Source organism: Culicoides brevitarsis, chromosome 2, assembly GCF_036172545.1.
Source record: "Culicoides brevitarsis isolate CSIRO-B50_1 chromosome 2, AGI_CSIRO_Cbre_v1, whole genome shotgun sequence".
In the NCBI taxonomy this organism is placed as follows: domain Eukaryota; kingdom Metazoa; phylum Arthropoda; class Insecta; order Diptera; family Ceratopogonidae; genus Culicoides; species Culicoides brevitarsis.
The window spans coordinates 5,579,620-5,602,814 of record NC_087086.1 but is presented as its reverse complement, the minus strand read 5'-3'; the positions used below and the strand labels follow the sequence as shown (position 1 = coordinate 5,602,814).

The following is a 23,195-nucleotide window of genomic DNA, read 5'->3' as shown; positions in this document are numbered from 1 at the left end:
AAAATAAAGTATTCAAAAAAATGAAAAAATTTCATTTCATTAAAAAAAATATAAATAAATATTAAAATTTATTTTTTAAAAAGATTTTTTGATCTTAGAATTTGCTACTTTAAAACAAGAAAAGTTTTTAAAAAAAATTAATAATAAAATTAAAATTCAAAATTAATTAATAAAATTTTAAATTAGTTATTGAAAAAAAAACTTAAGAATTGTTTTTTCAAAAATTAAAAAATTTAAATAGTTTCTGTTTTTAAAATATTTTTTCTTAATTTTTTTTTTGTAAATTTTTTTGATTAAAAATTATGAAATATAACTTTTATACATTTTTTTAATTTCACAACTGTCATATAAAATTATGAAAAAAATAATAAAATAATTTTATTCACTATTGAAGAAAAAATTAAATTAAATTAAAAAAGTAAATAAAGTTAATTAATTTTTTTTATATTATTTCAATTAAAATTCAGTAATTAAATTTTAGTAAAAATTGAATTTGACTCAAATTGATTATTTAATTTTTGTACAATTAATTAAATAAAATTTAAAAAAAATAAAAATGAAAAAAAATTTTCAAGAGTATTTTTTATAAAAATATTTATTTGCTTCATTTAATTTATTTATAAAATTATCAATATAATTTTTTTTTTCGAAAATCTAAAAAATAACTTTTATAAATAATTAAATTAAAAATATTAATTTTTTAATTTAAATATATTTTTTAAAAATTCATTCAAATATTTATTTAATTTATTAATAACTTTTAATATTTTTTTTTATTTTTAAATATTTTAAACGAAAAATCATAAAAAAATTAAAATTTTAAAATGAAAAAAAATTATTGGATAATTTTCAATTAAACACACTGTGCCTTCCAATCGAGAGATAAATAAATAAACAACATTAAAAGAAAAAAAAACTTCAAACAGTATACTTTTTAAAAGCAGCAGCACACAGTTCTATCGACACAATTGCATGTACTTCATATACTTCGTGGATAGTCGAGTCAGAGACACACTAACAGAGTCAGCATGCCATTATAAATATTTACTTCTTTACATACTTTTACAAATGATACACAACTTCAAGTTTTCAAGAATTCCATTTTTTTCGTATTTACTGCACTCCCTCTTCGAGCTACTCCCTTTTTCGGACACAAATTTCTCTAAACTCTCTAAAAATCCCATGAATTGCTGAAAAAAATTGATAAAAACAAATAAATTGAAGTGAACTGTGGATGACTTTGAGTTTGAGTCTCTGGAAATAAAAAAAGGTTGCATCATCATCTGTTCCGTGCCGTTCAGCTTATGATTGAGTTGTGCGCCGTATATTTAATAATAATAATAAAAACAGACAGATTATTGGCGAATTCTTAGGAAATTGAAATATCGTCGTCGTCGCTTTATTGCAGTGAAGGTCACAATAGGGTACGAGCGTTGTGAATTAATTAATTGTTACAGCGATCATCGGGTTTTAATTTATTTTTATTTATTCTGCGCTTATGGGGATTTCCAACGAATTGTCAGAATTTGCTGCGAAATTAAAAAAAAAATAAAACAAGAAATTTTTTGTTCGCTTGTTGCACTTCGCTCGCTATCTTTACATCAATTCAAGCAAAAATCGTAATAAATCAAGACAAAAGGCTACAATATTTCATTCATAAATCCTTGTAGAAAAAAAAATTGGTCGGCCATATTCTCCGCTGCTGCTGCGACGAAACAACCGCTATTCAAATGCTCGCTTATTCAGCCTTGTGTCTGCTTGTGAATAAATTGTTCACATAATAGCGAAAAATACGTACAAGCAGCGAGCAAAAGTAAAAGTGAATGTAACGTTTTGTACATCACCATCATCATCATCAGCATCAGCATCAACAACAAACATCATGGAACATTCACACCATTCATCGTTTGATGTGTTTTTTAGAGGTTTTTATTATTATATGATTAAATGCATTTAAAATGACACGGCATAAAAAATGAATTGAAAAGGGATTAGTTGCTGACGTCGAGATGAAATAGCGAAAAAAGGTCGACTTGTTTTCTAAGTTTTAATTTTTTTTACAAAAATTTTAAAGAATTTTATGAAAAATTTTATTTTCATAAAAAAAACTTAATTTTACTAAAAAAAAAAAAAAAATAAATAATGAAAAATAAATAAAAATTTAAAATATATTAAAATAAAAAAATAGTAAATAAAAAAAATTTAAAAATATTTTTAAAAATTCTCAGATTTTTTAAAAATTTAAAGAAAAAATAACATTTAAAAAAATAAATTATTTTTTGACAATTAATAAAAATAATTAAAATAATAATTTTTGTAGTAAAAAAAATAAATAAAATAAAAAACAATAATAAATAAAAATTAAAAAATAAAAAAAAAAATAAAAAATTAAAAAAAATCTTTATTCTCACATTTTTAAAAAATGTAAAAAATATAACAATTACAAAAATAATTTTTTTTATGACAATTAAAAAAAATAATTTTTATAGTAGAAAAAAATAATTATTTAATTCAATTGAATTTATAATAAAAATTATTTTAAATAATGAACATTAATTAATTTTATAACAAAATATATATAATTATATGAAAATAAATTAAAATAATTCTGAATCGAGTTCTGAATATTTTAAAAAATATTCATATTATTCAAGAAAAAATTTTAAATTAAATTTTCAACTGTTAAAAAATTGAGTTATTGAAAAATAATTAATTTGAAATTTTATTCTAAATAAACAAAAAAAAAATATAAATAAAAAATTACAAAAAAATAAAAAATTAATACAAATCAAAATAAATTTTAAAAAATATTTAAAAAAATAATATTTTTGTAATTATTATATATTGTAATTTATTTATTTTTAGTAAATATTTTAAAAAATAATAATGATAAATATTTTTTAAATTTTTACATAATTTTTATTTTTTTTATTAAAATTTAATTTAAATACGCTCAAGTTCACTATTTCAAAAATTATTTTTTTTCTTCTTTAAAATAGAAATAAAGAGACATTCACTTTATTTAATTTTTTTTTTAAAATAAAAATAAATAATAATAATTATTTTAAACAAATCAGAAGATGATGATGAAAGATAATAATAATAATTTTCGCCTGAAAAGACAAATAATTTCACTTTTTTTTATTTGAAGTTCGAATTTTTGTGCTTTGAAGAAAAGATTCGTATTTTTTTTTCGACCACATCTGACCCAATTATTAGAGAGATATGTACCGTTTCAACAAAGAAACACACAATTTTTTCACCAATAATGTAAATAGAGCGTAAACAGACTTTTATTTTGCTACAAAAGAAGCACAATCAAGAGCGAAGTCGTGTTCGCATCTACCACACAAAAAGCAACAAACAGTAGATTCACCGAAAAAAAAAATTTGCAAAAACCTTTCACTCAAAAAAAAAAAAAAAATTAAATAAAGTAACTTTGAACAATAATAATATAATGAAAAGAGGAACTGAGCTCTGATTTCTACATAATTCAGCAATCCAATTCGCACAATGATTTCAAATTAAAGCTTCAATGATTATTCAACCACAAATATGTGTGCTGTTGGTCGCTCTATCTATAATTTTTAGCTTTTTTTTTTCGCCTGAACATTTAAATATATTTTTCTATTTAATATAATAATAACATGTTCAAGTCTTTAGAGCTAAACACAATGTTGAAATCACATAACAATAAGACAATGAAAGTTCGATTTTTTTTCCGTTATTATTATTATTATTAAAGGCAGTTTGTTGTTGTTGCAGAGCGAAAACTCCTCCTAATTTTCCGTGAAATTCGTTTTTTTTTTTGCGTAATTTGCTCTAGAACGGTAAAAAAGTTGATTTGAATGCACTGTCGATCTGTCGAAAAACAAAAATATTTATATAAGTAGAGAATTTATATGCAAGGAATGTTGATTCAGTGAATTTCGGGTGATATAACATGCAACGAGAGACACACAGCGAGTGACATACGATACGACGAATGTCTTTAAAAGTTTTCAAAATAGAACATAAAATAATAAAAAAAATCAATTCAAGGTTATCAACAGTTTATAAAAGATTAGTTTTTGTTAGAGTTTACTTTATGTGTGTGTCTTTCGGTTTAAATTGGATGGCGTGTCGAACTCTCTTTATAAAAAGTTTTATTTGTTAAATTGTGAATTTTTTTGTTTAAATTATCAAAAAAAAAAAAAATTAAAATTTTAAGCTACTAAATTTAAATTTTTTAAAAATAATTTTTTATTTAAAATTTAATTATTTTTTTTTATTTTCTTAAATTAAATTTTATTAAACTATTTTTTTTTTTGTTGAATTAAGAAATTAATTTAAAAATTAAATTTTATTTTGAAAAATTTTTAATTTTTTGAGAATTTTTACAAAAAAATATATTTTTGCATATTCAGAAATTTTAGAAATTTTAAAATAATTTTTTTAAAATAAAAAATATTTATTTTGATCTACAAATCTTTCTGAGCTATTTAAAAAAATATTTAATTTTATGATTTTTTGAATTAAAAAAAAATAATGTTCAACAACTTTTTAAATCTAAAATTAAAAAATATTAATTTCAAATTATTTATGAAAATTAAATTAATTAAATATATTTTTTTTTTATTTTTTGAAAATAAAATTTATTAATTTAGTTCAATAAATTAAATAAATAAAAATCTATTTTTTTTAATTAAATTAATTAATTTAATTTCAATTAATTAAATTAAAAATAAAATTAAAAATAAAATTTATTAATTTCATTTATTTTTTATTTTATTTATTTATTTATTATTATTTTTTTTTTTTTTTTTTTGAATCAAATGAAAAATATAATTTTTTTTAAAATTTTCTTTCAAAGGCTTCTCAAAAATAATTTATAAAAATCAAGGAAAACTACAACTGCTCCCCAAAAAATGTTTGCAAATAATCCCTTTCTAAATGCCAAAGCAAAAAGTCACGTTTGTCAGCTTTAATCCTCTTTCTCGTTCGGATCCTTGAACACTCGAATTATGCAAAGAAAGCCATTTTATTTATAAATTCGCAAGAAACCGATACAAAACTACGAGATTTGCATTGATCCAGTTGCCGTTTTGTCGCATGTGCCAGAAACATCTAATCTTTTGTGCATGCAGCGAACGAACGAACGACCGAGAGACAAACTTTTATGAATGACCTAACACCCAAAGCAACTGCAATCCATTCGTAATTTGATCACAACCACTTACTTACTTTTCAAAATGGACTTACATAAGCCTTTTATTGCCTTCTAGTTAGTTTTTTTTTTCGTTGTTTAGCTATTTCTCTCTTTTTCTCCTCCTCCTCTCTTCCTCGCTCCATTCCATTGTTTGTCTTGGAAACTCTCGTTTTGCTATTTTTTTGTTTATTTTTTTTTTTTTGTGAATAAACCGATTTGCAAACAATTGAGATTTTAATATTTTCGCTCGTTCCACACTTATACAATCAACAATGGATGGAGGAAAAGTAATAAATAGCTGAACGCGCTCTCGACACACATTGCTAAAGCCTATTATTATTATTTTTGTTTTAATTTTTGCTCAGCTGTTGTTCCTTTTCCGCATCCTTTGCAAATGTGCGTTTCCCAAGAAAAGTCAGACTCTGCATTTTATTGCATTTCTTGGGCACACAAATGCACAACTTTACAAAAAATTAAACTTTTCCATACAAATGAACATATTTATTGTACAAACGTTGCTCCGGAAGATGCGGGAAATTCGAACAAAAGAAAATGAAACTTTTGAATTTATTTATTTTTTTTTATTTTCAACATTTTTCGTTGAAATTGAATTTAATATAAAATTTAAATATTAAAAATTAAGTAAAAATTAAAAAAAAAATTAAAATAAAATAAATAAATAATCAATTAAAAAAAATTTTTAATTATTTAAATTTTATTTTTATTATTATTTAAATTAATTAAATAATAATTTAATATTATTAATAAATATTAATTTTATTTATTTTTTTTTTTTTTTTTTTTTTTACAATTTAAAAATATTTTGATATTTAAAAAAAATCATTTTCATTTTTAATTTTTAAAAAAGATTTTTTTTAAATTTTTTTTTTTTATAATTTATTTTTTTAAATTTATTTAAAAATTTTTTTAAATTTTTTAACATATTTAAATTTTTTAAAATAAGGTTTAAAAAGGTTTAAAAAAAAAATTTAATTTTAAATTTAATTAAATTTAAAAATATTTTAATATTTTAAAAAAAAATCATTTTCAATTTTTATAATAATTATTTTTCTTACAAATGTGAAAAAAGTTACAAATAAGTTGAAATAAAAATAATTTTTATTTTTTAAATTAATAAAAATATTTTTAAAAAATAATTTTCATTTTTAAAACACATTTTTGATATAAAAAAATTAAAAAATCAATTTTTTTTAAATTATTTTTTTTAATATGAATAATTAAAATTTCCCGCAGCGACACATTCAACAATGTTCGCGTAGCACGAAAATTTTTGTGGTTACACTGACAATTTTTGCCTTCTCCAAGTCTCATACATACCTACATCTATACTGCATTGGGCTTCGTAAGTTTTTTTTTTATTTTTGCGCAAGAATTTCGTAAGTTTTCTGTAACTTTATAATAATGATTTAAATTATTTTCAATGTGTTTTATAACATCACACACACAAAACTTCACATACACAAGTTTCGCATAAAATTGTGCTTTTTTACGTGTTGTGGACTGTTGTGCAGAAAAAAAACTAAAGTAATGATTAAAAAAACTTTTATAAAATGAATGTATGGCGTATATTTAATATATATATAAAAATTCATTGGTTTAAGTTTTTTTTTATCTCTCGCAAGAGAAGCAGGCTGTTGCTGCGTGACTGTTTAGAGACATAGAAATAAGTATGCTACAACATTTAATGATTACTTTTTTTCAAGGTATTGAGTCAGCCAAAGTTTTTCATTCATATCTAACACGAAAAAAAAAAATAATATTAAACAAAAAAAATATATGTTAAAAACCAGGCGTTTGCATTTACGAGAAATCGTAAAGAAAATCACTTTTACTTGATATGACACTTGACACTTACAAGGCTGCCTGTCTATTTATCGAAAGAACAATTATTGTTTTACAATTGAATTGTGTTATCAGACACTCGTTTTAGTAATGATGCTATCATTAACTAATATGACTCATTCTCGTCAAATTCTGAAATATTTTTAAAAAATAAATAATAAAATCATCATCATCATTATTAAAAGGAAAATAATAAAAAAAGAAGAAAATAGAGCAAGTCTTTTTTTATTATTTATTAACTGTTTTTTTTTATTTTTTAATTTAAAAAACATACATGCAATGCTTGACTTAACTAACTGATTTTTTACGTGACAGTTGGAATGTTGTAGAAAAAAAATTAGTTTTTTTTTGTCAAGTAATTTATTTTATTGCGTTTGATTATAACATATATAAATATTTTTATATGTTTAAGTATCAAATGTATAACTTGATAAAAAAAATATATTTTGTATAAAAAAATTATATATAATAAATTAAAATAATTAATAATGTTATTAAGTACATTATATCACTTATAATAAAAATTTATTTTATTTATGATATTAAAAAAAAAATAAATTAATTAATGTTAACAAACATTCAAATAAATAAAAAACTAAATTTTTATATTATTTTTTATTTAAATAAATAATTTTTTAATATTAATAATATTTATTAAATAAAATAAATTAATTTAAAAAAAATATATTTTTTATTTTAAAGAACCAAATGTATAACTTGATAAAAGTATAACAATATATATTTAATAAATTAAAATAATTAATAATGTTATAATAAATGTTAATTATATAACATATAACTAAAAAAATATAACTTATTTATGATATTTAATAAAAAATAATAAATAAATAATTTAAAAAAAATTAATTTTAACAAATATTTATAAAACTTCAAATAATTACCAATATTTACCAAACATTTTAAAAAATTATTTACAAAACTTTCCACAAATTCGAATGGAATTCAACCCAAAAAAAAACTTTTTGCGTCTTTCTTTTCATTAAATTTAATTTTATATATAAAATTTATACAAAAATACCCCACGTAATTGAATCTACAAGTACCACATATATATCATATATAATAAAATGATTACATTATATTCAATTAGTTTAGCAGTTGTTTTGTATACAAACTACGACTGTCTCAAAACTAACTTCAAACATATTTTTTTTTTGGTACAAAAATGTTAACTAAGCTGATAATTCATTTTTTTTCTGTGCGATCAAAGTCTTAATAAACAAATTTTTTATACAACTTGAAGTGAAGTTAATGAACGTCCTTGGATTATTATGCAATTTCAGAGCATGAGCTCAACAAGTGTCAGCTTAATAATAAATATGTATAATAATTATTATAATAATAATGATGATGATTATTATTATTATTAAAATTTAAATTAACATCGAAGAGCTGCCAAACATTTATTATAATTGTCTTTAATTATCGCCAAATTCGTGCTCAAGTCGAAAAATAAAAAAAAAAAATCAAAAATTGTTCAAAGGTTAAAGACCTGGCAATTAAGTAACAAAAATTATAAATAAATAAAAAAAATGTTTTTAAAATAAATGTTTTAATTTGAGAAAAATGTTGAAAATGTGCAAAAATTTTGTTTAATTTATTTTTATTATTATTAAAAAAAAATTCAAACTCACAGCAAAACCAGTTCAAATGAATTTGAGTCTTAACTTTAGAATTATTCAGCACAAAAAAGCAATATATATGTATATAATTTGATACTTGTACAATAAAACGTGCATATTTTTCAATGACGTGTAACTTTTTGAAAGTGGGACTGTTGTACGTTCGTTCGTTCAATTCTGTGAGATTCCAATACGAAGTGTAATGTTCTTTGTGTGCTTTAATGTTGTTTCGTTAGACTCTCGTAGCAGTATCGACCATTGATTTATTCGCCACAACACTCGTTTCGTTTTTTTCTCTTTCGATATTTAATGGATTGAATCCTGAGCGTTCGATATCTTCCTCAGCGGCGATAAATTTTATTACAGAAAGAAGAGACACAATCCGGGATGAAATGATGAGATGACATTATACACACTTTGGTGTCTTGGGATTCTGTCTGTGCTTCGCTTACAATGGCAGCGACTGTAATAATAATAAAAGTTTTTATCACTTCGTTCGGCTTGTTCTATGAATGCTAACCATGCCACAGAACGATATATAAACCAGACAACGACAACCAAGTATTTAAATGGAAGTGTGAAAAGTGTGTATGTGTGTTGAAAATGGACAACGTCAAGAGTTGAGAGACTTAAGAAGTGAAGAGAATTCGTTGAGAAAATGCAACAATTTGAATAAATTCTCGAGAAACAGGATTAACATTCTTTGAAAGTTGATTCCAATGAATATTTTTTGTTGGAAAAAATTTAAACTTACTTGAGATTTTGATTTTTTAACAATTTTTAGTTATTTAATAATATATAAAATATTAATATTTAAAAAAAATACTAAAAAATCTACATTTTAAAATTTTGACATCTGTCATCCTGAAAGTGTCAAAAAAAATTTTTTAAAGAATTTTAAATTATTTATTTATTTTTTTTTTAGATGAACAAGAGCGTTTAAAAATAATTAAATCTCAAGTTTCTGAACATTTTTTAGGCTTAAAAAAATATTTTTTTAAAATATTAATAAAAATTTTGACAGCTGTCATTCTTAAATTGTCAAATTTATCAAAAGAATTTTAATTTGATTTTTTTGCTAAAATTTTATGTTTATGAATAAATAAATAATGAAATTTTAAGTTTCTGAAGCCTCAAAAATGGTATAAAAAATTATTTTGTTAAATTTCTTTTAAAATTTTGACAGCTGTCATACAATTGTCATATTTTAAATGAAATTTTAAGTTTTTGAAAATTATTTAAGTCTCAAATATTGTTTTTGTATTTATTATTTATTTATTTATTACTGCTTTGTTTTATCAAAAAATAAATTAAATTAATATTTTCAAAATAAATTTGACATTTCCAGATGACAGATGTCATTTTTTTTTAAATGTAGATTTTTGAGTTTTTTTTTACATATTAATATTTAAAATTTAATTAACTAAAAATAATGCCAAGAAATATGTCAAAAAAGTTCAATACTTAAATCTTTAGAAAAAAAATTGACAGCTGTCATTTTGACATTTGAAATTTTTGATAAAATCTCAAGATTTGAAACAATATGAAGTCAATTTAAGATTAAATCTTGCTCCAAAAAGAAAAATTTTTAAATTGTTTCAAATCTTAGTTACCTTAAAAGGAAATTTTTGACAGTTCAAAATTTGACAGATGTCATTTTTTTTGTTTTTGATGAAATCACAAGATTTAAAACAATTTAAAGTCAATTTTAGGTCAAATCCTTCTTCAAATGAAAAAAAATTTAAATTGTTTTAAATTTCGAATTTCATCAAAAACAAAAAAAAATGACATCTGTCAAAATTTCGAACTGTCAATTTCTTCAAAAAAAAAATTCCTTTTCAAAAAAGTTTTTTAGTAAAATCTCCGCAAAGTAACTGCCACATCATCAACATTACGCGGCATTTAAAGAACCGTGCACTGTTTACAATTTATTTCGTGTATCGACAAAAGTTTCCCGTATAGACCACAGGCACGAAGAAGTGAATGCACAGAAATAACTGACAGGTTTTTTTCTGTCCTTGAGAGTCCAGCTGATATGTTGCATATGTTCCGTACGTGTTTCTGTACGTGTTCGTATACACACAAAGAGATTCTTATTCGATTGGTATGTTCTAAAAAAGTTATCCTTTCCTTTTTTTTCTTACACACTTTTTCGAAACATTCCTCCAGTAGTCTCAAATACAAACGCATTCCTCCAGCGTCGTTGTTTTTATTTACATTACACACTATAAACAAGTTATTTCAACATGCAACATACACGAAACCGTGGAACTTTAAATTTTTCACTGTATTAGTTGGTCTGGCATGAGAGTATGAGAGTTGGTTAGTTAGTGCAATGCCACATCATGTATTTGATCATTATTAAAGTCATAGAGAGTGAGAGACTTAAGTTAAGTACCAACAGCTTTTTCGTTTGTATATGTTTAATTTTTGTATATGTTGTAGTTAAAAGTTGTATATTCATAAAGTAATGCGATTGTTGTTGTCTTACTTACTCCCTTTCGCATTTGTACCGCGTATACCATGTATGGCTGTCTCTCTTCGTTTTTTTTTATAATGTCGCGTCAACAACATTCAACAACATTCCATATTTCTTCATCAGCAGTGCGATTTTAACTTTCATACAATATTATTGTTTTTCATATAAGTTCTCCTTCGTGTACATTATTATTATTATTATATATTGTGTATAAATTTGTACTGTTGATTTAGCACAAATTTTTGTTTAAAACTATTTCTTTACTTTTTTTCACAAAAAAATATATATTTTATAACATATATTATAAATATATATAAAAAAAACAATTGAATTATTCAAAAAAAAAATCTAAAGTGAGTCAAAAATTATAAAATAAAATAAAACATCGTGTCGGCTTTATTATACATACAGTGGAATTGTTATTTTATTTTTAATTTAATTCAGATTGAACTGGATTCATCATCATCATTTATTAATGATTCAATACAAAATATATACAAAGTTTGTCTCTCTTCGAAAAAAAAAGTCTTATAAGAATTGTGGCGTATATACATTTATTATCCAGTATCACTTTGAATTAAATTAGATTAAATTGATTTTTTTTTCTCTATACATGAAATTTTTGTGTGTAATAAAATATCAAGATATATAACAACGCATCATATCATATCATGTATAAAGTAAAATATTAATGTAAATGTTATACTTTTACAGAAAAATTATTATTCAAGTGAACATATATAGAAAAAAAATTGTATATGATACATATGAATGAAAAAGAAATAAATTAATAAAAAATATTGGATGAAGAAAAAAGTAATTAAATGAATGAAGGAAATAAAAGTGCAAAGAAACATTAATTAAAAAATAAATATACAAAGTGAAAACAGTTTTTAAAAAGTTATTTTATAAAAAATATATATATTACTTATATTATTATCATTATATTAAATAATATTATTAATTATTATTAAAAAAAAATAATAATAAATAAATAAAAAAAATAGTTTAATATATTTTATAATAAAAAAAAATAAAATAAAAATATATATAATCAAAATTAGTGTGAGTATAGTGAATTATTATAATAATAATATTTTTTTTATAAAAAAAAGTGATTTTCAAAAAATTTCTTATACACAAAAAAAAAATAATATAATAATAAATAAATAAAAATGAAACGTCCCCGAAATGCGTTAAAAAAACCACAAGAAGACATTGTTTAGTCTGTGTCTCATAAACTATCTATATAAAATAAATACACAAAAATAGCAATTGTTACAAACATTCCGCTTGTACATTAATAGTTATTAGTTGTACGTACATATGCAGAAATAAAGTCAATGAAACGGATTTTGAATTTTAGAAAGGCAAAAATTTTTGCAGTTTATTATACAACTTGCAATGTTGTCGTCATCATTTATTGTATATTTTTTTGTTTTTTTTTAGAATAATATATAAAAAAATATTTTTTTTATTATTATTCATTAAAATAAAAAAATTAATGATAATAATTATAAATTATTAGAAAACAAAACGAACAAAAAAAATAGTTAATGAGTCCAATCCAATAAGAAATCCGATAATCATGAGAAATGTGCAGTCAATGCATGCAAAAGAAGGTGAAATTTTTGCATTTATTGAGTACAAGTTGTTTGTTAGCGATTATTATTATTATTATTACTAGTACATTGTTCCCTTTTTACAAAAAAAAAAAAAAAAAAAAAATAAATGAGAGTTGTGCATTTTTTTCTCCAACATTCATTCATTCAAAGTCAACAACAAAAACAATTTGAAAAAAGTATTTGTACATTATTATATATATAATATATCGTATAACTACAAGTGTGCGTTTTTTTTTCTCTAAATTACATCCGCTTTAGTTAGATCATGTTTTAAATGATTAATACACATCTCTCGCGCAGTAACATGCTGGCATGCAGAACAATGCTCATGTCTGTTCAGTTTTCGATTTGTTCGTCATGTACATGATATTATATATGATAAAATGTGCAGAGAGAGAAAAAAAAATCAAGTTATACAAGCAAACTAAAATATGTACTAAACAATTTATTTTATAGAAATTGTGTCAATGAATGCGTGTACATTTACTCTAATAACTAACGGAGTAAATAACAACTTATTACAACTGAAACCGATGCATTAATAAAGATATTGTTATTTTTATTAACAATTTTTTTCTTAAGACGCAAAATTATATATAATATATTTTTATATATATAATAATTTAAAAAAAAATCATGAATATCGGTAAAGTTACAATATTTTTTTGATGATGTGGCAAAAAATACATTGTTTTATTTTACATATAGATTTATTTTTATACAAAAAAGAAAAAATGTTATTTTATAAATAAATAAAATTAGGTCGTAATTCATCAATTTTCTTGTGTTTTTGTTATGATTATAATAGAAAAACATAAAAAAAAAGAAAAAAAAGTAAATTTGACACAACAAACATTCGCTATGTTAATGTTAATGTATATTGTATATTATATATGTTTATATATAATACCAATAGTAATAATAATAATAATACAAAAACATGACCTTGGTCATTCTTTTATTTTTTACAACATCAACAATATTTAACATCAAAGAAATCTAAAATAAAATATTTTATTTTATATTGTTTTGTTTTGTTTTAACGGAACTCCAAAGTTAACTTTGATGATTATTTCATTATTGTGAAAAGATAAATATCATTTTTTTATTTACTACTGGATTTCAAAGGAAACCTGTTCTATTTATGTTTATTTTATTTTTTTTTTGTATAAAATTATTATTATTATTATACATTTATATAACATACATATATGATAAATATATATGTTTAAATTAAGGGGTTTAAAATTTTATTTTTTTTTATTTACATTTTTTTTTATTTATTTATTCAAAAAATTCTCAAAAAAATATACAATTAAAAAAAATAATTAAATAAATAAAATTTAAAAAAACAAGATTATTCATAAAATATATATTTTTCATTATCTTCTAAATTAAATGCAAAATAATATAAAAAGAATTAATAATTTCATTAAAAATTACCGTTTTTTGGTGTATTTTTATAATTTTTCAAAAAATTTTTAAGAATTTATTTTACAAAATTTTCAATTTTTATTAATTTTTGATTTAAAAACTATATTTTAACATATTTTAAAATATTTTTCATAAAATTACTGAATATATTTTTCAAAAGTTTTTGACTGTTATTTTTTACGAAATTGAATTTTAAATTTTTTAAATTAGCCAATCTCACTAAAGTTGTAAAAACATAAAAAAAAATATTTCATGCTAAAAAATTGTTAAAATTTTATCATTTTGTATGAAAAAACTATTAAATTTTTTTTTATTTTGCTTTTTATTTAAAAATAAAAAAAATTAATATTTATCATTTATTTTAAAATTATATGCAAAATAAAATTAATGATGTTATAAAAGTAATAAAATTATAAATTTAAATATAAAATTTCATTCATATATATTTTTCCGAAAGACGCAAAAAGCAACAGTAGTTACCTAAAAAAAAATCATGATGATGATGATTGTTGGTACAGTACACGACTAAAGAGATCCCGTTACTCTCATATTATTATTATTTTTGTACGAATTGGTATGTTGTTTTTTTTTTTTGCAATATTTGTACCTATATCTCTTTTGTGTACAAAAATAATAATAATAATAACAACATTATGTTTTCTTATGTTTCTTATTTTTTTATGCATACGTGAATAAGAGTACATCATCGCGACACAAAGTTTTGCACGTACTCGATATTCATTGCGTGTACCTGTCTCTTTTTCATATACATATAACATATATAATATATAATTTTGTATTATATATGTTTATGTATGAAACGTACAAAGCGACGTGAATATGTAATAAAACATGATTAAATCAAATGAGCGAAGAAAAGAAATAGATTTCGTGTACAAGTAACGCGAAATTTGCAGTAAATGTACGTTTTATTGAGCATTTTTCGATATAGATGTCGCTTCAAGTACCTACAATTTCTTGTCTGAGTCAAAATTTGAAAAAAAAAAAACTTAAAAATTCAATCAAGACAAAGCTTCTTTTTACCGAACGAACTCGCATCGTTGAGTAGTTGTGTAAACATAGCATTAAATTGCATTTTTGTGAAAGTATGTTTGTAAAGTAGGTAGCTAGTTCTTCTTTTTTTCATCATCATCATCAACAACAACATGAACATCATTCGTTCGAAATTGCATTCTTCAGAGAGTCGAATCGTTCGTATTTCATGCAGATCGGTGGTTTTTTTCAGTTTTGTCGTAATATTATGGTGAAAACAACTGCAAGTGACAGCTTAGATATTTGTTTGTTTTGTCGTACCTGCTCAACTGCATTTTATCTTTTTTACGAGTTTTTTTTTTCGGAGAAATCTTTTGATTTTGTGGCTTTTGCGCTTTTGAAGATGAGTCACGTTGCACGATACGAATAATTTTGTGTTTCGTTCCATGCCGAATCGAAATAGTTGGCAAATTTGGTTTTATTAACCGTTATATTTAATTATACATACCCTGACACGATCATCGTCGTTTCATCATCGAACTGGGTTGCATTGTTAAGTAAGTGCACGACAATGGAAACGACGAGCTAGACGACTGGAAAGAGAGATCATCGTCACCATTTTATTACTATTATTATAAAAATTAACGAGAATTGAGACTTTTTAGTTTAGCGAATTACGAGAGCGCATTTCGTCAAATACTTGAAATTTTCAAAATTTTAATTGAAAAAGATTGCAAATTTTTATTTTTAGAATTATCAATAATTTTTTTTTTCAATTATTTTTTTAATTTTGGTTTTAATAATTTAAAATAATTTTTTTCTTAATAAAATGAAGAAAATGAAATTTCATACAAATTTTGAAATGCAATAACTCAAAATTTTGTTTGAAAAATTTCTTCAAGGCCTTGTATAAAATGTTTATTGTAACTCATAGAAGGTTTCTGTTTGATTGAAAATTAAAAAAAAAATTGGAAAATAATGAAAAATTGAAAATATGTAATGTAATGTACATTGCATACCCTCAAATTATATAAAACTGCTTTCAAAGTTACAAAACTGCTTTCACTCAAAATTTTTACCGCATTTCGAAGAAAAAATGCGGTATTAAACTAGATTTGTTTGATTTTTATTGAAAACAAACTATCAGAAATGATCAAAAATGACAAATTTTTGAAAAATGTCAAATTTCAAGTCAATATTTTTAAATTTCGAAAATTCTTAAAAATTTATATATAAAAAAATTCTTCTTTTAAGACTTTTGAACATCAAATATGTATTCATTTTTTCTTAATCCTTCACAGAACAAAAAATGTTTTTTTTAACGTAATTAACAATTTTAGCTAATTTTGGGCTTGATACATGAAAATTTATTTTTACAAGATATCCCTAAATTAATTTTAAAGCTAAAACAGACAACCATTAAAATTCCTCTAAACAGAAAAATTCTTCCGGAAAATGCATTAGAAAAAAAACTGTGTGTACCCTCATATAATTTGCTCCTCGTTCACAAACTCGACTCTACTCTGAAGCTAATTTGTGTTTTATTTATTTATAACCATATATTTAAAGTTACTCATTATTATTATACTGTTTGATTGCAAACTGCAGAGGCACAAAAGAATTGCCTAATGAGTGATTGTTGCTGCTGCCTGCTTGCCTCGGTTAATTCATGGTTTGCTTTAAAATGAAAAAAAAAATACAAAAAATTGCATTCGTTCGTGTGATTTATTGTTGGTTTGCCCATGTAACCGATTTGAAATCTTGGAAGTGACTCAAAAAAAAAATCGCATTCGCTCTTGGAATCGATCCACACAACAATCGACTCACGGATATATATATTTATTCATAATAAATCAATAAAAATGTCACAATTTCAATGTGCGGCGAGACACTTATTATCATGATAGAATAATCGTCAAACTATGTCATTTTTGTTATGGTGATTATGCTTTATATTTTATTAATGAATTATTTATACGAAACAATTGCAAAGTACACACATTGTATTTCTCAAGTGCTTTCAATCATTCTACATCATGGCTTTATTTATCAACTGCTAATGAACTATGATTCTTTCGACATGTTCTGTGTGTGTCGTTGTGTGCAATGCGTGCGATAATGATTTGAAATATGAATAATTTAATGAGATGTTTGAAGCCGCGTGTGTAGATTTGTCGTCGTTTTCGTGATAATTTGTTTGTTTGTTCGCGTTTAACCGGTATTTGGTGAACCGCTTAGCAAACAATTTAAAGTAAATTTTGTGAAAATTGTCAAAATTGTTTGAGTTTTATATGATATATGTTTATAAAATAATTACTTTTGAATTTGAAATATATTTTTTTTAAAATTAAATAATTAAAAAAATATTCTTTTATTTTTTTTTATGAAATATTTAAAAACATTATGTTAAAAATTAAAAAAAATATTTAAAATAATTTTAAATAAAATAATATTTCAAATTTTTAATAAAGTTTTATTTAATATAATATTTTAAAAATAAAAAAATAATTAATAATTAACTTAAAATAATTAAATTAAAATTAATAATAATAAAAAAAAATAAAAAAAAAATTTTAATTATATTATAAATTCTAAGTAAATATCTTATTTTTTAAAATATGAAAATAATATTAAATACTAAAATTTTATAATTTTTGCTTAAAATTAATTATACCTGAAAATTAATAAATTTAAGAACGAATTTATTATTTGAGATATTTTTATGGAAAAATTATAAAAATTAATATAAAATATTTTTTTAATTTTATAAAAATAAAAATAATGAAAAATTGTATTAAATAATAAAATAAAAAAAAATATTTTTTTTATTATGAAATTTTTGAAATTCTTAAGCATACCTATATTTTTAATTTTTATAATGTTAAAAAACAATAAAACTAAAATTTGATGACATTTGCTTGAGAAAAACTATTTCTTAATATTAATAAATTAATTTTCTAAAGTTTATTATTTTTAATTATTTAAAAATTTTTTTTTTGAAAATCTTAAAAATTATGTAAAAATATCAATGAATTTAAAAATTTTTATTTACTATATTTTAATATTTTTTAATTTAATAATTTTTGTTTAAAAAAAAATTATATTTTTTTTTATTAAATTCAAATTTTTGATTTATTTTAAAAATAAATAATTTTAAAATATTTAATTTAAAATTAAATTCAAAATATTTTATTCTTATAATAATTCTCTAATTTTCACTCAATTTAAATACAAATTCCACGAAAATCACTGAATAATCCATAATCCAAATATAATCTCAGCAAAAACCTATTACTGCAAACACAAACAATAATCACAAATATAATAAATTACAAATTTATGAACTTTTGATTATGTGTTGTAATTTTTGTCCTAATATAATATAATCTAACACAATTTTGTATATGATTTAATATTAATGACTGTAAACAATTGTCACCGAAATTATTTCATTTTGTTCCAAATTTTTTTCCGAAAATGTCAAAAAAGGGCATTGATTATTTTTCTCATTAATTGTCTTGTCTGCTCTAAGATAACCTCGAAACTGTTATCATAGTAACATTGGTACTTCACCCCAAAAATTTCTCGGAATTAAATTTAAATATTTACAAATGTATTAAAAACGTGAGACTTTCTCAGTAATTTCTGCGCCTTAAACTTATTTATTATTTTTTATTGAAAAATGCAAAAGTACATGAGGTTCAAAAAGACAATTACGCTAATGATAATCAAATAATAATCATAACATTATAAAAATATAAACAAACATCATATATATTTTATAGGAGTACGAAAAAAATATAAGTAAATAATGATGATGATAACATAATAACAACAAATTCTTGGAAATTCTCGTTCGTTATGAATATTCACGTTACAACTTCATGGCGTTTTATACTTTAGTCAATATGTTTAGATATTTTTTTATTATTATTGTAAGATATTGCAATAATGTATAACATATATTTTTATATATAATGTAAGGTTAAGTTAGTAAAGTCGTTCATTTCTATTATTATTTTTGTATTAAGTTAATGGCTTCGATGATGGCGTTAAATTATTACTCGCTTACAAACTCATAAAAAAAATATGAAAAAAATCAATTGTAATATTCTTGAAATTCTCGGAATTGTTATCTCATAATGTTGTAAAAAAGTAAAGTTTAACTCGTTATCGCTTTTTTTTCTAATATACAAAAAGTGTCACATTTTGATAAGATTTGACATTCCTCTCCTCGACAATTATTGTAGACACTTGTCGAAAATCTCCGCTGCGTCTCTTTTTCCTGTTAACACGAATGTCAAGACGTGTCACCTATGGCTTTTGACATTTTCGTGTATTTTTTATACATCATATATGTTGTATGTATGTTTGTATAATAATATGAAACATTGTTGTTTTTATTATCACTTGAAATTTTTTCTAAACTTTATAAAATTATTTTTTAAGTAAAAAAAAAGTTGAAACACTTGTTTAAGTAGCGTCGAGTCGGCAAACGATGACAAAATGTCTCATTTTATTGTTTATTTATAAATAAATATATATGTTGAGAGAACAATTTTATAAGCGGCGCATACATCATCATCATCATCATGAACATCATAAGCGTGAAGAAAAAAGCGGATGTTGATTAGGGAAAACGTGATATAGCGTGGATTCGCTGTATAACTTCTGTTTGTACCAACTAAGCCTTTATTCACATTTTTTGTATTTATGAATGAATGAATTAACTTGATTCCGAGCGAAGACGCGAGAATTCGTCTTTTGTGTGACTCGGAATCTGAAGTTGCTGCGACTTTTGTGTTAAAATAATCGTGGTTGTGAATATAATTTAAATGTTAAACGGTGTCGTTTCATTTTTTTATTATTATTATTTTGTTCCAGAACCTTCGAGATAAGTTTTTCGGAGCCTAAATGTTTTATTTATGACGAATATTGTGGAAAAGTATAAGAAAATATGAAAATCACTTGCTTTTTATTACGTTTTTAAATAAAAATATTTAAAATATTAAAGAATAATGTTTGAAAAGTTAACTTTTATATTAAACAGTAATATTTTTAACATTAATTTTATTTAAAAAGTTGGAATTAATTATTTAAATAAATATTAAATAGTAATTATTTGATAAATTAAATAAAATAAAGTAAATAAATAAATAAAATTTTGTTTAATTTTATATTTGAAAAAATTATTTTTAATATAAATTTTATTTCAAAAGTTAAAATTAATAATTAATAAAATTAAATTTTTTAAATAATTTATTAATTTAATTAAATTATACATATTTAAATAAAAATAAATATTTTTTTTCTAAATTTTTGAATAAAATATATTGAAAAAATAAAATAATAAATATTAATTAATGTTAAAAATATAAAATATTAAAATTTTCAACATTATTCTTTTATAAAAATTAATATTTTTATTTAGAAATTTTTATTAAATAATTTGAAAAATATGTTTAAAAATCATTTGTATCTTAAAAAATATATTTTTAAAAATGATATCCCTTAAAAATTTTAATTCTTATTATAAAAACATAAAAAATATTTTAAACATTGATTAATTTTTTATGAATTAATTTTTGAATAAAATTTTTAATATTGGAAATGTAAAAAAAAATTATAAATCAATTTTAATAATATTTAAAATTTTTTTTTTTAGAAAATAAAAATTTTAGTATAAATTTTTTAAAAATTAAAAAAATACTCAAAATAATTTTTAAACATTATTTAATAATATTAAAAATTCTAAAAAATTAAAAATTATTCTTAAAATTAAAATTTTTAAAATAAATTTTAAAAATATATTTTTAAAACTCAAATAAAATTAAATTTTTAAACATATTTCCTTACAACAACAAAAAACCCAAATGATGGCAATCCGTTAATTTCTGTTTTTGTTTCTCCCGCAAGTCATTCTGCGTAAAAAAAGAAAGAAATGTCCATTCACTTTTTAATCTCATTGAACTTTGTTACCGACCGACAAAAGCCATCAATTTGGGTGCGCGCGTTGTTGTTACGTAAAAAAAAGCAATCTCGTATGTGTTGTGATTATCATTTTTTCTTTCCTTTTCTTCTATTTTAGGTTCCTTACAAAGCAAAAAAAAAATATATATAAAACACACACACGAAAAAAAAAGTTAATTCATTCAATTTTACAAAATATAATCTGTAATGTTTCATTTTTATGTTTATTATAATATTATCGCTCTAATTTTGTGAGTCTCGAAAACGAGTCTTGTGAACTGTGTGAGTTAGAAGAAAAAAAAGTTACATAAAGTGCAATATTTTCCCAACATTATTAATTCAAAAAAATAAATAAAAACAAACGAATGTCTTTTGTGTGTGTTTAAGTAGCAAAACACAAAATGTGAGATTTTTCGGTATTACGAAAATTTGTAACAAAAAAAAAAAAGTGAAAGAAACGAAAGAAAAAAAATTCACAAAAGACATTTTTCGCGTCAATAATGGTTCGTTTAGCGGTAACGACAGCTGAACAACCACCGCCGACGCCTTTGGCGACGCATCCTCACAATTCGCACCACACATCAACGTCTTCCAGCAACAACAATTCGAACGCGAACAACAACAGTACAACCGTCGCCGCAGCATTTTTGCAGTCCGTTACCACGACACTGAACACAATTCCGCCGCCGCCTCACGAAAATGGCAATCATTCCAATCACTCGTCGCAGCCATCTACGCCTCCATTGATCATCGCAGGTCCGCAGCAAATGCATCAAATGCAATCGAATCACCAACAGCAACAGCAACAACATCATGAAAACGGAAATAGTCAAATTTACGTACCGGCAACATACCCAAACGAATTCTATCCGCCTGAATATTTTTTACAACCGGACATGCATACGCCAATGTGTACGTTGCACTCGGAATATGGTAAGGGATTTAAATAATAATTCAGCTATTGGGCGTCTCCATTCGATTATCCGCCGCACCTCGTAATAAAATTATTTTTTTCTTCCTTTATTAATGACTCCATGAGCGAATTTTTATGTGTTTGTGTGCAAGTTGCGCTTCATAAATAATAATCATAAAAAATACGAAATAAATATCTTTAATTTGATGACCTTGTAAAAAAGTTAATAGAACCAGTTTTGTCTTCTTCTTGTATTTTTCTGCAAAAAAAAAAAAATAAAATATATATTTATTCTACGTCAATAAAAATAAAATATACTCGACAAGGGACTTTGCCTTGCCATATATATTTTTTTTCTTTTTTTTTTAAATACTTTACACATAAATAAATAAAATATATATATACGAGTGTGAAGCTAAATTGCCTCTGACGATGAAAATTAAAATGCAAATAATACATGAATCATCAGTTTCTTTCGGAATTTTTTAAAAATATAAACAATATTATTTTTTTAATATTATGTATTTAAAAAAAATATTAATAAAATGCAGGTGTGCCGTAAAAATTTGAAAATTTAAATAAATTATTAAAGATTGATTATATTGCAAAAAAAAAAAATATTTGAACTAATTTTTGAAAGGTAGATTTATTTTTATATTTATTTGATCTGATATAATTCCGAATTATTTATTTATTTTTTTTTTATTTAAAATATAAATACATTAATATTCAAAAAACGTTTGATTTTTTTTTTGCTTACTTGCACCCATAAAATAATAATATAATATACATAAATAAATAACTTTGGTAAATATTAATTTATAATTAACATCACATACGAATGACAGTAAAATTTAGATAAAATATTTTATTTAGTATGCAGTAATATTCATGATAGCAAAAAAAAAAATTTTTTCATGAATCACTATTTTCTATTTATTTTTATTATTTTACGTTTATTATTTCTGTGGAATTTAAAAAAAGCACAAAAGTAATTTTATTTACTCATTTGTTCACGTTCATGACATAAAAGTGTGAAAATCATTAATAATATTGTTGTCATATGTTTATTTGCCATCGGTGTGAA

At 21.8% G+C, this 23,195-nt stretch overlaps 1 protein-coding gene across 3 annotated transcripts in view; it reads left to right on the top strand.

The window, feature by feature from the left end:
- The window catches only part of LOC134829744 (fibronectin type-III domain-containing protein 3A), a 60,948-nt gene that overhangs the window by 18,764 nt on the left and 18,989 nt on the right, over positions 1-23,195 (top strand). The window contains exon 1 of one of the 3 annotated variants that reach the window (XM_063842982.1): positions 21,368-22,128. The exons of the other annotated variants lie outside the window; for them this stretch is intronic. Coding sequence (XP_063699052.1) covers positions 21,696-22,128 — 433 coding nt within the window. The 5' untranslated portion in view covers positions 21,368-21,695. Of the gene's footprint in view, positions 1-21,367; positions 22,129-23,195 lie in introns of those variants that run through there. 3 annotated transcript variants of the gene reach the window in all.